Genomic DNA, 15271 nt, shown 5'->3' with positions numbered 1-15271 from the left:
AGCCACCGCAGGAAGTACACTGCCAGAAAAACAACAAGGAACTGCTAACGTGTGAGTCTGTTACCTTATTTATGTGTAATATGTCTTATTTTCTCTGATTATAGCTACTATATTGGGTAATACAAACGTAAAGGTGACTATAGGGGTGTTATTTCATGTCTAGAGGGCTCTAGTAATGTTTAAAAACATATTTAGATCATCATAAACAGGTTTTCTCTACAAAAATTGAATCCTATGTCGTGGAAATTCACTCATTGTGGTCGGCCTGAAACCAATTAACCGTGATATTTCTTTTTCTAAATAAAAAAAAACAAAAACAGTTGACAAGGACATTTAAAAAAACAAACAGTTGATCACTTTCACATTTTATTTGTCACTTTTGCCTGAACACTTAAAATAAATCTCCACTTGTTTTTTCCCATTTCACACACACACACACACACACGCACGCACGCACACACACACGATCACTTAAGTGAAATAAAAAGTAAGCAGAAGATAAAAAAAAGATGGAGAAGCTTTAGATGGAGGGGGGTGTAATCAAATAGAAGAGAGGGAACGCGCATTAGCACAGCTTGAATAATGGAATAACTTAAAAGTTGTACACAACGCACACACACACACACACACACACACACACACACACACACACACAGGCACTCACGAGCTGCAATGCCTCATACAATATACACACACACACACACACACACACACACACAGGTTGCATCCCAGAAACATAACATTCAATAAATTAAGAGCAATGAGGAAGGGCAAATGCAAAATAGAAATACATGAAGCAAAGAGAAACAATGAAATAAAGTTACGATAGCAATGGACAAAAGCACCATGGGGGTTGTGTTGATACCGTATATAGCTAACACACACACACACACACATACAGTAAGTATATATACTGTACACAGTGGAGTATAAAGGTACAAACTTGATTCCAGCAGACTAATACATCAGCAACACGAGCTCTAGGTGGCGCTACAGGTGAAAAGTGACATTTCAAAGTGCAAAAAATGAACTATAAAGTTGACAGGTGCTGCTATGAGTGCGCTATGGCGTGACCTGTGCTAGTTGTGTGTGTTGCTGCTCGTCATCGACCACCTGTACACGCTTTGCTTGTCTCAACATTCAACATTTGTGTTGTTTCATAAACACCTTTTGGATCCAGCCAGGTAAACGAAGTACAGTTGAACCTCTGAGGTCCGCGGCAATTTGGAGACAATTCACCTCCAAAGGAAATAATCCAAATCACCTGTCAAAGGGTCAAACTGTGACCATCCTCAAAGCTTTAACTGCACATGCAATGTTTTAAGTAAGTAAGGTTTTAACATTCTTAACGCTCATACAAGCGTAAAAGCTGTCAAATGATGAAACATTTGAATCAGCCCCCAGATCACTACCCAGAAATGACCCATAAAGTATAAGCCGCTACTTTTTTCTTCGACTTTGAACCTTGCAGCCTTTAGAGCAGTGCGGCTCATTTATGGCTAAATTCGAATCTGCAAATCAGTGAGAAAGCGGTAGCTCTTTCTTTGGCAGGAGCCAATCACGAGCTATCAGCACACTCACAACAAACTTGTCAACGGAGGTCAGTATATAAACAGTCTGGCTCACGGTGTCATCTTTTAAAGACGCTTTAGTAACAGCACTAAATTCAGCACACGGCAACTTCATACTCAAGAGGTGTATATACAAATATCGAAATGTGACTTTAAAATAAAGAAAAAGGCAACATTTGAAAGGTTTCCCATAATGCATTACGTCTGAGCAACACATTCATCGGGCCGTTGCAATGACGTCACCCTCCCTCCGTCACCGTTTCCCTGTCTTTTGGTCCTCTGGTGGACAGAAGCAGCATTGCAGCCATTTTCTACAAGTATGCTCCTCTCCAATAAAATGGTTTTCTCAACGAAATGCATTTTGGGAACACTTTAAAATGTTGGGGGGGGGGTTCCATAAAAAAACGTGTATTGATACATGTTTGTATATTTCAGAGGTATAACGTTTGAGTGTTATTTGCTGTGTGATGAGTTAATGTTGTTTGTCAGATGAAACCTGTTGTATGGAGTAAAGACCTCCTGCAATTTCAAATGGGCTGACAAGCTCGTCGTGAAGCTCATGATTGGCTGCGTGGTCCTCACGGACTCGTGCGCACCACAATATGTCACTTTATGACGTGGGCACATGCGGCTTATGGCTCCAGCATACCCCTGTGACCCTAAAGAGGAGAAGCGGCATAGAAAATGGGTGGATGGCGTTTCCTTGTGAAATGATCATTTTTGAATGTGTCGTGGGCCACAAATGGCCCCCCCGGGCCGCACTTTGGACACCTCTGCTTTCGTGCCACTGTAGTTGTGATTGAGCATGTTGGGCAACGCGGAAGTCGTTCAAGAAACGTCATAAGTTCACGGCTGTTGATGTTCAGACGTAAGAACATGTAAAGTCGTGTCGCCGATGCGTCTCACTATTTAACATTCTCACTTGTCACGCAAGCGTAAAAAGAAGCGCACCCGTGTAAAACATAAAAACGTCTACCTTAACTGGAGTCCCGCGGCTTAAAATGCGTCTTATTTTTGGTGGATAAACGTCAGATAAAAGACAAATAAAAAGCAACAGGCTGGAGCAGCTACACTTTACATTTTGGATGCTCTGGACTGAGGCGTGTCATGACGTCATGCGTCTATTATTATTTTTATTATACAATTTTGGGTCAAATTCCGAATTGCACGACTTTAGAGGTTCCACTGTATGTGCACTTCAAGAAAGGGGGGGTGTTGCAGCGACAACGAGTACGTGAGGTCAAGTGTCGTTCGTCCACACGGGGACACTTGTGGGTGAGGTTAGACGACCGGGTAATTAAAACAGGAAGTGTCCTCGCGCGCCCCCAACCCCTTGCTGGAGGAGTAAAAAAGGTTCAGGTGCAGGGTGGGACTGAGACGGCAGGTCAAGGGTGAGTTTAATGGTGGTCTGTCAAGATGTTCAGCAGGTGTGGGGAGGGGGGGGTCAATCTCAGGCAGCTCAGATAGCTTTGGATCCAAAATGAAGGTCTGTGTGAGCCTCCGATACCACCCCCAGGTCATTATGTTTTGTCCTTGGCTTGTTTCCCTTCTTCTGTCCACCATGACTGCCTATGCAAAAATATGAGAAAGGAAATGCATCAAGAGGGTGGGAAAAGCTCATATTTTGTGGGGGATTGTCTCACAGTTGCAGCACAACGTAATCCCTTTTCACTTCCCACCAACAGGAGGGGGTCCTACAACCTGTTGTTTTTGTACTGAGGTTGGAAAAAAGTGTGACTTTTTGTGTTTCCTAGACGCTGCACCCTGACGGGACGCCGAGGAAGCATCACTGAGTGAGTGTATGTGGAGGGTTTTTGGGCGGGGATTGAACTTTAGCTTAAAACAAATAAATAACAAAGTCAAATAAAATAGAAGTCATTGGCTGGCGACAGGCCCACATTTCCAGGCGTCGTGACCGCTCCCCGAGTCCGACAGCCGCTCCGGGCGCAAGTCGGGAGTCTCCGGGATTTCTCTGCCGCCGGCGCCGGCCTCGTTGTCGGCCTCGCCGTCCTCGTCGTTGCTCTCGGCGCTGTAGTCGATGGCTTCCAGGAAGGAGGGCTCGTCCTCGTCCATCACGTAGGTGGTGGGGCAGCTGCTGCGCCACAGAAAAGACGGTAAAGATTAGAGCGACCCAAATATTCCAACCAGTGTGACGCGGGGGAGTCGTGCGCCACTCAGCCGTCGCACTCTTTCTAATTTAATATATTGTCATTTTACATGACCATATTCCAAACCATAGTGCTGTCTGCTGCATTGCTTATTTTTGGATTTGCTATGTTTACCTGCTTAGAGTCCATAAAAAGACTGTAAAACATACTCCTAAAGGGCTCCCATGTCTTACACACAGCACATTTTCCCTTCCATGTTTGTCATTTCTACACGCTGTTTGCTGTCATTTCCACTCTTTTCCTTGTAGTGTTCATATTTGAGTGCACCGGAGTTCACTGGTTGATGGCGTTGATCGCTTCGAAGTAGAAAACACGTGGCTGTAGACTGCCACAACGCACACCGCCAGGCGCCATCTAATCCAATACAGAACTGTAGCAAGAATTCTGCCTTTACAACAGATAATAGCACCCGTGTTTTTTATTTAATATCAGCATGTTGCATTTTCACAGAATGTATCGTTCTGTTAAAGATGACTTGGGACAAGACTTGAAAATGAGTATCAGCTCTCTACTCAACCAGCAGCACATACAGAACATGCCTGTGTTTACACGGTGCTAAATCATGAAACGCAGCCTACAAACCTGCAGTAATAATATAATAGTGTCAATAAAAATTGCACATTATTACATTTGGAATGGCAGCAATTTTGCCTGTACTACAAAAAATGCATAGATATTTGTGACGGTTTGTTATCGAGAGAATAATTACTATTCAAAAGCATTCTTAAATGCCTTGTAACACAATATGTGTTTAGAGGCAAACAAATATGATTTCACACGTAAAAAAAGACATTAAAAAGTAGGGATGTTAGATAATATCGGCCCACCAAATGGAAAAGGCTACTTGACTAATGACTTTTAGAACAAACGTTACAGCCTAAGCCTAATGGCAAGTATTTCTCAGATGTTGTACAATGTTGTTTACGGCCTCGTTGCCGATGCTGTATCTGTTAGCTTCACAACATTTTCACGACAGGAGATATGTCATGTTACACGTATAGGTATCGGCTGATATCGGTATCAAAATTTGAGAGTTGGGCAATATTGGCATATCGGTTATCGTCAAAAAAGCCAATATTGGACACCCCTATTCCAAATACAAATGGTGTGAAAAATATGCTGTACCAACTTTTCAAGATGTTATCCATGAAAAACAACAATATGGCGGCTATCAAAGCTGAGACTTGCCTTCCCTGTGGGTCCTAATGGTTTAAATGCTCACTGCTTCTTTTGAGGTTTTAGTGGCTTTAGTGGCTTTCTAATGGTGTTAATGGTCTGAAATGTGATCCCGGGGAGACAGTCGATCACGGGGGCATCGCTCTCCAGCGTAGCCAGCGCAAGTGGGACCCAGAAGTGGCGTGTCAGTGCGTGTAATGATGATGATGCGCCCAAACAGATAATGACAGTCGTGTGAGTGAACAGGAAATGTCCTTTCTCTGGGTTTCAATATCTCTTTCTTCTACATTCTGAACACCCTTTTAGTGTGCAACACACGTGCATCATCATTTACATCTACACACACACACACACACACACACACACACACACACACGCACACAATGTAGCCTTTTACATACTGGCAGACACTCCCATTGGCCACAATATCATTGCAATGATGACCTATTAAATGCTAAGTGCTAGCATAAGACGGCCTGCCTGAGAGCATCCAATCTCTGAGGAGGACCAGCCAGAACATTCCAAGTCCCTTAATGATCAAAGACATCAATGATGAATGACCACCTATCAATACGAGTGAGAATGCGGGGAGCGTTAAGTGGTTTGGAGAATAAAAGCAATTTGCTGTCTTAACAGCAAACATCCAAATGAATAAATAAACAACCAGCTTGTTGGTACATTTTGTCATTTGTTGTTACTCGGAAGGGAACCGCAAGCATTAGCTGGAGTGGCTAACAGTGGCCTCCGCTCTGGTCGACGCCGTGCCTCAATAATTACAGTAGCTGCCAGGTGAATAAAAATAAATGCCTTTCCACAAATAGACACCTCTCTTTTCCTTTACCAAAGCCACATTTCATTTTTAAATCTGCAGCATTTTCCTTTATTTCCTAACAAGGCAAGGCAGGCTCTGATGCACAGTACTGCGTAATCGCTATTTTAACTCACATAGAAGCGGAGAAGCACTCGGAGAGCGCAGGCCACCCCCAAGCGCCGTAGTTCCCCCCATATTGGGATTCACACCAAAATAATCATCCTCCATTTTTTTGGATCAGTTGATATTTTGGAGAACCTGTTGGAAACTTGTGCTGTCTTTTTTCCCGCACCTTCTCTGAAGGCCATAAGACTATGCGGGCAGATCCCGCATAGTCTTATGGCCTTCATAGAAGGTATACCACAGTAAACAACATGTGTATACTATAAAAGGGTTGCCTCTCTCAACACCTGGTACTCTCTGCTTTTGAGTAAATAAGTGTTTTAGAGGCTGGGTATTTAAAAGAAATGTTAGCATGGTCTGACGGCTGTGCAGCACGTGCAAACCTGAATAGATACTATATTTGATAGTACAGCTTGACTCTTGGTCAACATGCGTGTACAGATAAAGTGGTTGCTTACCACTTTAGGGAGGGGAACCTTGCTAACCAATCAATTCCTCTCTTGTGTAAACGCCCCGTGCTGTAAATAAACAGCTCTTGGCTAATATCATAGTTGTTTAGTTAGTGAGGCTGGATTACTTTTTGACAATTTGGTAGAGGCGTGTCACCTAGGTAAATGAGGACCCCATTAAGGGTTGGTGCAGATCTGGATAAAGGCGCAGATACGGCGGCGTCCTTCTGCGTGCTCCATGACCCAAAAAGTGTACGGTTTCTAACCTGACTGCTTTGGGCTGCGTGCCGATGAGGTCGCTCTCCAGGTCCAGCAGGTGTTGGTGGTTGTGGAGGCCCGTCATTCTCTTTAGCCTCAGCAGGGCCACGCAGAACTGGGCTCCCATCTCCTCCAGCTCCCTGGTGCCAATCTGAAAGCCCTGCATGACAACGACACACGCAATGCACAGTAAATATCCACAAAAACATCACTGCCGATGAGTGCACGTGTTATTTTAATTAGGACTGGCCTGAGGATGTTCAACAATAAGACTGTGATGTCAGTACATGATCATATATCTCCTTTACAGGAAGTGCAGGCGCGTGCGTGATGGCGCATGAACCCTCCAAGTCTCCGAGGAGTAGAAACTGGTTACACAGTCTAAAGAGAGCTTTTTGTTCTTTCCCTGCAGGAAGGCCGTAACTTGGCCAGATTCGTGTGTTCCTGCACATCTGCTCAAACGCTTTCATGCACAAAACAGGGGGGTAGAGCTTTTGAATGTCAAAACTGCCTCACAACGCAGCCTCTGTCTGCATTGGATTCCAAACAAGAAATCTAAATATTAGAAGATAGCACCACCTGGTGGACACGCTCCTACCCCAGCCGCTGTGAACGGGCATACACCTGCAATGGTGCAACTTCAGACATGCGCTTTAATTATTTTCATCTTAAACTTGGATGCCTTATGTGACATTACCTTATATTTCCCCTGGTCACATCCGCAGACGGTGCTCTCCATGGTGTAGCTGCGCTGCACTCCGATCTCCCGCCACACAACCACGCGGGCCGTCGACTCTTTGGAGCGTTCCACCACAAAGCTGCAGCTGGCCATGCTGAAGGCCGGCGCGATCTGGGAGAGGATCTTTGGAAGGGCCTGCAAACACAGGTATTTATATCTTCATTTTATTTTGTAGTATGAAGGTATGTACAGTACGTATGCAGTGCACCATGAAGATTTGCTCGTATTAACGGTTTGACCAGTTGCACAAGTTACTTTAGTAGCGTTGATTGCGTGTGTGTAAATTACAGAAATTGTGTGTTTGTTTGTGTGTGGTTGTGTGTCTGTGTGATAGGCTTGGGTGCTCACCCTGTATCCCAGGTCCTCATGTAAGTCACTGGATGCTGCGCTGATGTTAGACTGCCAGACTGTTTCTTTCAGACTGCAACCGTACATGAAGACGTTCTTCTTTCTGGAATGGCCGTGGTAGTCGCAGAACACCTGAGACATGACAAGGAGACCCTAAATGAGAGTATTTCTAAAAGGGTTTGATGAAATGCTTGTGGGGGCTGTTGTACCAGCGGTGCTCTTTGCGTGTGTGTGAGGTACTGCAGCAGGCTCTTGGTGTGGTAGATGGTCGGGTGGAGCTCGGCATTGGGGTTCTGCCACTGGCGATTCAAGTCTTCTCCGCTCAGAGAACAGCGATGGCTGGACAGATGAGAGGACATGTGTGAAGTCGCTCTCACCGTGAGCCTTTCCGCACATCTCCACACTCACTTGCCGTTGACGACTCCGTCAGGGTTGAGCATGGGCACTATCTTGAAGATGTAGGCCTCCCTCAGGCTGGCTGCCAGCGGGCTGGTGCTCATCAGGAACTCCAGCGTGCCCTTCATCACCCAGCTGGCGTTGGTTTCGCCGGGATGCACTCTGGCCGACAGGAAGATCAACGGACGATTCCCTAGAGAGAGAACACAACAACAACATCACAAGACGATGCTTTATTTGGTTTAGTTTGGCTTTCCTGGAGAACAAAGCAAGATGGGCTGTAGTGGAGCTACACAGTACCAGGTGGCTATTTGGAGCAAGTCGAGAGCACGCCCTTATTTGTACAAATGCTTGTCTGGACATGCTGCTGTCCGTTGGGAATGAAATGGGAATGGAACTGCTTCGCGTTAGCAGCTTCCATTTGTGGTTCATTTTGAAAGCAAGCGAGCTAGCAAAGTTATGTCGATTGAGGCTTGGACTTGCTGTACGGCTGTAGGACCATTTGCCAAATCTTTTATTAATTCAGTGATTTCCCAGATTTTTTCCTTTGAAAGGCAACACTAAAAAGAAGAAAACACTTTATTTAATTATGAAAATAAAGTTGTAGACCTAAGAGAATAACATCCAAATTTTACGACCAAAAAGTCTTAATATTTTATTTTTTACAACAAATACCATTTTCTAATATCGTGCAAAAAAAGTTTGAATTCTCTGAAAAACTGAAATAGTCTTAATATTTTGCAAAAAAATATTATCTTAAAAACAAAGTCTTAATATTATTTTAAAAAGTCCGAATTTTCAGACAAATAGTCTTAAGTTTACAGAAAAAAAAAGTAAAATAACAAAAAGTCCAAATGGTATGGCAAATAAATTGTTAATATTACAAACACCATTGTAATTTTAAGACCACCCAAAAAAAACCTCATTTTACACCAAATAAAGTCTTAGTATTACAAAAAGTCCTAATGTTATAATATCATCAAAACTAGGGACGTCCGATAATATCGGTGAGCCGCTATTGGCATAAAAAAAGTAATATCGGTATTGGGATTTTTGCCTATAATAAAAGCCGATAATAAACACAATTCTGTATATAGGCCTATGGGCTCTCGTAGTTTCCGGCACGCAAATGATGACCTCGTGTGGCTAGAAGCAAGCTAGCTCTCTCCTTCCATTCCATCCATCAATCCATCAATTTCTATGCCGCTTATCCTCACAAGTAGGTATGTTACAATTCCCGGAAGTAAGCCACAGTAAAATCTGACAATGTGTGTGTGTGCTCGATTAGGAGAGTCCGTGGGGACGTCCGTGAAAATGCTGCTTTTTCATATGATATTGGGTGTATTTTTATTCGTATACATCTTTGTTAGGTAGATTACTTCTTACTCTTCAATTTTGTATCAGATTTATACTGAGTATTGGACCACCTCGACTCATACAACGGCTTAGAATGTTAAGTCCAAGTTTAAGCCTTTCAAAGTCATGGATCGGAGCTTCAGGACAAGATAAAGTTATGTACGTAGGACATACATTCACTTAAATATCTATCTGTAGATGAAATTTCATTCAAATCCGATGGTGCAAAATGTTAATTTTGGCCCGGAATGACTGCGTACATGCAATTTCTAGTGTGATGTAGATACCAATACAGCGTGCTGCTGCACTGAGACGTGCTAGGCATACATGGAAATGATGACACTTGATTTTCTTCCCTGGACTTTTTGATGATCAAAAAATTGTAAATGGCTACTCTATTTTTAAAACAAATGTCACAGCTTAAGCCTAATGGCAAGTATTTCTCTGATGTTTTACAATGTTGTTTACAGCCACGTATCCACATGAGATATATGATGTTACACAGATCAGTATCGGTATCAGAAATTAAGAGTTATATATTAGCAAAAAAGCCAATATCGGACATCCCTAATCAAAACAATTGCAATTTGATGTCAAAGTCTTAATTTTACACCTCCAAAAAAATAACAATTTGAAGGCCCTGTCACACCGTGACGATTTAGCCAGCGCATGCCCGACATGATCATTTTGATGGCATACGTTGAACTGTGGACGTTTTTTTCAATTTTGGGCGTATACATAGCGTATTCATAACGAGTTTGACGTATACATGACGTATTAGTAACTTATATAGAACGCCCAACACCAGTCTAACTTATGCAAACCGCACGGCAGCGTATGGCCGACGATCACGCGCCGTAGCCTATAAAAAGGCTGCCACTTGATGACTCACCTCACTAGACATCGCAGTGTCAACATCACCATCATGCCAAAAAATATTTCAAAGACCGCTGCCAAGAAGTACCAGGGCAGAGGGATCCATCACCACCCACAGCCTCCCCCTCCCACTCTCACTCTGATGGAGATGACGCAGGTTCATTCCCAGTGTCACAGTGCCCTCTTGTGGTCAAGCATGTAGCAGTATAAATATCCTTCAAGGCATTGTATAATGTACTTTATCTGTACTTTATCGCCATCTCCTCTGAGCCAACCCTAGCCAAGAAGAGAGCCAAGAAGACACAGTTTTGTCTCAAGGTATGTTGACGTATTACGACTTGTGCGTAACTTACAAATAACGTGTGTGAACGGGCGTCAATGATTGCATAACTTATTGCCCGCGTATGCGGGACGTATGAATCATATGTTGACATACGTCAAAGTTTTGTGCATGCACAAAATTTTTGGACGACTTGGACGTACTACGATGTATGCTGGCGTGCTTCAGCGTGCTCTTAACTTATACAAAACTTACCCATAACTTATTGGACGTAGGCCAGCGTATTGGCCAAATTTTTCATACGTTGGCGTAAGCTGGCTAAATCGTCAAGGTGTGACAGGGCCTTTATGACAGACATGATTTTCCAACAAATAGTCAGAATTGCATGAAAAAAATTATATTGTTCGTCCAATAAAGTCTTAATATTAGGGGGGAAAAACGTTGTAATTTTACTAACTCAATATTACATGTATAAAATGTAAAGCTGCAGGAAGAAGACGACTACACAGGACCATCTATTGGAGTTGAATCGTCTGTTTGTTTAGGTGGACGACGCATTCTGCGATTAATTGAGGCCCGGCGTCTATTAGAGCAGAGGCCACTATTATTTCAGGGCATATGGCAATCCATCCATCCATTCTCTATGCCACTTATCCTCACTAAGGTTGCGGGTATGAGGCGGGTTACACCCTGGACTGGTCACCAGCCAATCGCAGGGCACATATAGACAAACAACCATTCACACTGACGTTCAACCATACCAATGAACTAACATGCATGTTTTTGGAATGTGGGAGGAAACCGGAGTACCCTGGGAAAACCCACACACGGGAAGAACATCCAAACTCCACAAAGAGATGCCCAAATGGGATTCGAATCTCCTGACTGTGTGGCCAGTGATAACATGCTCTTCTAATGTTGTTATGTTGATCAGAGTTTTTGAGCTTCACTCACTAAACTGGCAAACGTGGTCAACGGAGTTGGACTCCGGCATGGCGGTGATGGTGAGGAGCGCGCAGCTGTTTCCCCCCAGTGTCTCGCAGAGGACGTCCTGTCTCATGTAGATCTCGGGAGTCCTCATCGCCTCCAGCTTAGACAGGTGCATCTTTAATTATATCGGCACAAAAATGTCACATTGGTGCACATGTTGCTGATGGGAGGACCACAGTTTGGGCTTGGGGAACACAGTCAGACTGCGCGTATAATTACACAATTATTGAGTTGACAGCAGTTAAGAGCACAGTGGGTGAGGAGGCTCAAATTTGCGTTTAGCAGTCGGCAGATGCGTGGGGGGTCACAGTGGAGGTGTAATAGCAGAGTGAAGCCATCCTGCAGATATCAAAGCACTGGGATATCAATAACAATCGCACCTTGAGAGACGAGTAGGTGTACGGGTAGTGGTAGGCAAAGTAGCAGACGTCATCCTTATGGCTGAAGCTGGAGCTGAAGGTCATTGTGTAGTAGGACTTCCCTTTCTGACCGCCTGTCGCAATGGAACTCCTGGCAAAATGGTTCCTGGGGAAGAGAATTTGATTTTTTTTTTTTAACCCATTTATAGAACTGTGCTTCCGCCTAGTTCAGGGGTGAGCAAACTGCGGCCCGGGGGCCATATCAGGCCCACCAAGTGTCTTAATCCGGCTCACCCGGCATTTCCAAAATCCTTTTTTTTTTTTTTTTTTTAAACCTTTAACATGCAAAGTGTAGCCGGCAACGTGACTTCCACTGCTACTGTGACGCAGATGCAATCTGTAGCTTGTACAAAAAAAGCCATCCAAACAAAACAACACGTCAACAAACATGACGCACAAAGTAACCTACCTGCTGCACCGTGTGTGACAAATATCTATGCGCAAGACCCATTTTAAAAAAACACCCATATATTCCCGCCGCAAGGCGTGCCGGGTAGCTTGTGGTACTCTTTCTCACAACATTTTGCCGTGCTTGTCGCATTTTTGCTTGATTGCAAAATATGTTGATGAGGTCGTCAGAAGTAAACACGGAGGAGTTAACATACTTGATATCCAATGTTTTACTGCTCATAGTTCATATTGTTGTTGGCAGCTGGACCACCCAGCATGCCTTGCGGGCATTTGTAAATAACAGTTTTAAGTTATGTGCTATGTTTAGCGCTTTGTTGTTGATTTATGTGATGCGTTAACTTGCTGTGGGTGTGTTGTGTTTTCGCTTTGGTGCGACGTGAGCAAGTACGTTGTTCTGCTTAATGCCACCTATATATAGACGGCTCCAAAATTTTTAACCCAATGTGGCCCACAAGTCAAAAAGTTTGCCCACCCCTGGTCTAGTCTGTGATGTGCAGTTGGACCTACTTGTAGTAACAGATGTCTGTTCCTGTCCTGACCCAGCGAGGCCTGCCACTGATGGCTTCCTGAACAGAGTACATCAGCACCTGCATGCCTACAAACACATACGGCAGATACACTTACACAGTGCAGGTGAAGCTCGTTATATGATTGTCTTGTACTAAAGGGCCTCACCGTAGTTGAACTGACTGTTGGACTTCTCACAGTTGATGATGTTGAAGCGGTACGTGGCTCCCACACGCATGCCGCTCACCTCAAAGTAGAACCACTGGTGGTGGTGGTTGCTGTTGATGTCCGAATTCAGCACCAGGTCATACTCATACCTGCACGCCGCAGTCCAGTTTTAGACTGAGGGACTGAATAAATGAGTGGTACATGTTGTCATCTTTCTGGTGGCTTACTTCCTGACTTGAATGGCCTTCCTGAGGTTGCCGGACTCGAACTGAGAGTTGAATTTCAACGACTCGCCATCGCTTTCAATGACAGGACAACTGCAACGCACAACGTCAAGGACGGATTATACGGAAAAGACAAAAAAATTAAAAAAACATAAAACAAAGGTTTTAAAGAGTTAAAAAAAAACAACTTCACCTGGTAATGTCGAGGTCATAAACTATTTTATCCAAGATGTCATTTGGGTGAATCAACCTCTCAATATCCTGGAATATCTTAGACCTGCATGGTAACACAAGCAATGATCATCTTTGTTAAACAGCTGTGTGCGCTAACTATTCGGGATTGGTGCAGAATTTGAGAACTTGAGAGAGAATGTGAGTGAGACTTCAGTATTTAAAGCAATTAACTCTATAAGTGTGTGTTTTTATGTTTTTTGTGTGTGTGAGTGAGTGATGGCATTGGATATGAATACCGGTAGCGTGGAATCGGAACAATGTGATGAAGACCATAGAAGAGGGAAAGCTTGTCTCTATCATGGCTGCTCAGTACAACATGGGAAAGTCAATGCAATCGTCAATGTTAATGTTGAGTCCACATTTGTTTTTTGTGTTATATTAACAGTGGTTAACTTCTTTTAGTGCTTGTATGAAAAAAAAGTTACACGATGAGATGCATGAAGTCTTTAAGCAAGGATTGAGCATTGACGATTGATTCTTGCGCCAATTCGGTAGCACTGCGCTGCTCAATACAGTCAAGACATGGATTCACCTACCGCTTTATCAATAACAATTAACTGAATATTGATTTCAAGTGTTTTTGCATTTAACAGAAATTCTTGCGCAACAGTTAAGACTGCTAAAATGGTAGCTAAAGTTTTTTTCTCATGGGGAAAATGAATTCTCAGGCTGAACAAACAGCGTGTCTGTCAGCATCTCACCTCTGCACGCCATAAACTCTCTCCAAGAGGGGCTCCCTAAACGTGGGGGCCACGTGTCCAAAGTAGTCTGGGTAGGCCACTTCAGTGTACTGAGGTACAGAATGAGTCCCCTTCACCATGTCCACGTAAAGGTCCAGGTCGTGCAGCGGGAGGAGCTGGGCCGTGTCGGGTACCTCCAAGACAGCTCCTTCATCCTCTGCGGCCTCTGACCCGCAGTCTGACCCTCCTCCTCCTCCCGCCAAACAGCGAATAGCGATGCCCTCCAAAAGCAGAGGAGACTGGGTGAGTCTCTGTGTGCTGATGGGAGATCCTTTCTGCTTGTCGATGTTTAAAGACTCCTCGGTTTTCAGGGAGACGCATTCCAGCACGTGTGAGAGTTCCTGCTCCGCCTCCTCTTTTTTGTTTCGCTCCTTGCTGAAGCGCAGGGTGTCCAGCTGTAGAGCCGGGGCAGCGGAGAGAAGCGACTGGGGGTCTTGACCTTTGGGAGGGGCGCAGAGCACCGGAGAGCTCTGCGTGGTCACGTGGTTCGGGGAGAGCGCCTGAGCTGTGGGAACGATGACTGTCCGAGGGGTTCGGGCTGAGGATGATGAAGATGTGGTGGAGCGATCAAAGTTATACCCCTAATGGAGGAAGATTGGGACAATATTACCCACCACAATATGGATTACACTCACCAGACACTTCATTAGGTACACCTAACCTAATGACATCTACAAAGCGGTGTCACTTTAACAACTGCACTGTATCATCAAGAGCTGTTATTATTGTTTTTAAATGGCAAAATTAGAATAATACCAAAATGTTCTGCTTTTTGATTCTCAATTTATTGGTCACTTCTAAGGCAAAGTTGTTCAAAAGATGTACAACTTTCTGTAAGAGGGTAAAAAGTGTTTTTTTCTTTATTTTAACGGGGTCTATTTATGTATTCTACAGTATACATATTTTTAAATGTATTTATTTATATTTCTATACATGTAATATTGATTTTAATTTGTAATATAATTGATTTCAATTCATTTGATCTTCTTTTTCTCACAATTCAATGCAGACTTATCGCATCAGATTT

The 15271-nt window shown here is 43.8% G+C and overlaps 1 protein-coding gene across 2 annotated transcripts in view; it reads right to left on the bottom strand.

Annotated features, from left to right (window-relative positions):
• Positions 1 to 353: 353 nt before the first annotated feature.
• Positions 354 to 15271, bottom strand: part of agtpbp1 (ATP/GTP binding carboxypeptidase 1) — a 38196-nt gene continuing 23278 nt past the window's right edge. For both annotated transcript variants that reach the window (XM_054774404.1, XM_054774403.1), the window contains exons 14-26: positions 14206 to 14825; positions 13464 to 13547; positions 13274 to 13363; positions 13047 to 13195; positions 12879 to 12966; positions 11922 to 12066; positions 11506 to 11656; positions 8052 to 8232; positions 7853 to 7982; positions 7644 to 7775; positions 7254 to 7430; positions 6565 to 6716; positions 354 to 3666 (exon numbers count right to left, since the gene is read on the bottom strand). In XM_054774404.1, the coding sequence (XP_054630379.1) occupies positions 3447 to 3666; positions 6565 to 6716; positions 7254 to 7430; positions 7644 to 7775; positions 7853 to 7982; positions 8052 to 8232; positions 11506 to 11656; positions 11922 to 12066; positions 12879 to 12966; positions 13047 to 13195; positions 13274 to 13363; positions 13464 to 13547; positions 14206 to 14825 (2319 nt within the window). In that variant the 3' untranslated portion in view covers positions 354 to 3446. The remainder of the gene's footprint in view (positions 3667 to 6564; positions 6717 to 7253; positions 7431 to 7643; positions 7776 to 7852; positions 7983 to 8051; positions 8233 to 11505; positions 11657 to 11921; positions 12067 to 12878; positions 12967 to 13046; positions 13196 to 13273; positions 13364 to 13463; positions 13548 to 14205; positions 14826 to 15271) is intronic.

The sequence above is a fragment of the Dunckerocampus dactyliophorus genome, chromosome 4 (genome assembly GCF_027744805.1).
Source record: "Dunckerocampus dactyliophorus isolate RoL2022-P2 chromosome 4, RoL_Ddac_1.1, whole genome shotgun sequence".
Classification (NCBI taxonomy): Eukaryota; Metazoa; Chordata; class Actinopteri; order Syngnathiformes; family Syngnathidae; genus Dunckerocampus; species Dunckerocampus dactyliophorus.
Note: the sequence above shows the minus strand (reverse complement) of the source record. Positions and strands in the feature narration are given on the sequence as shown.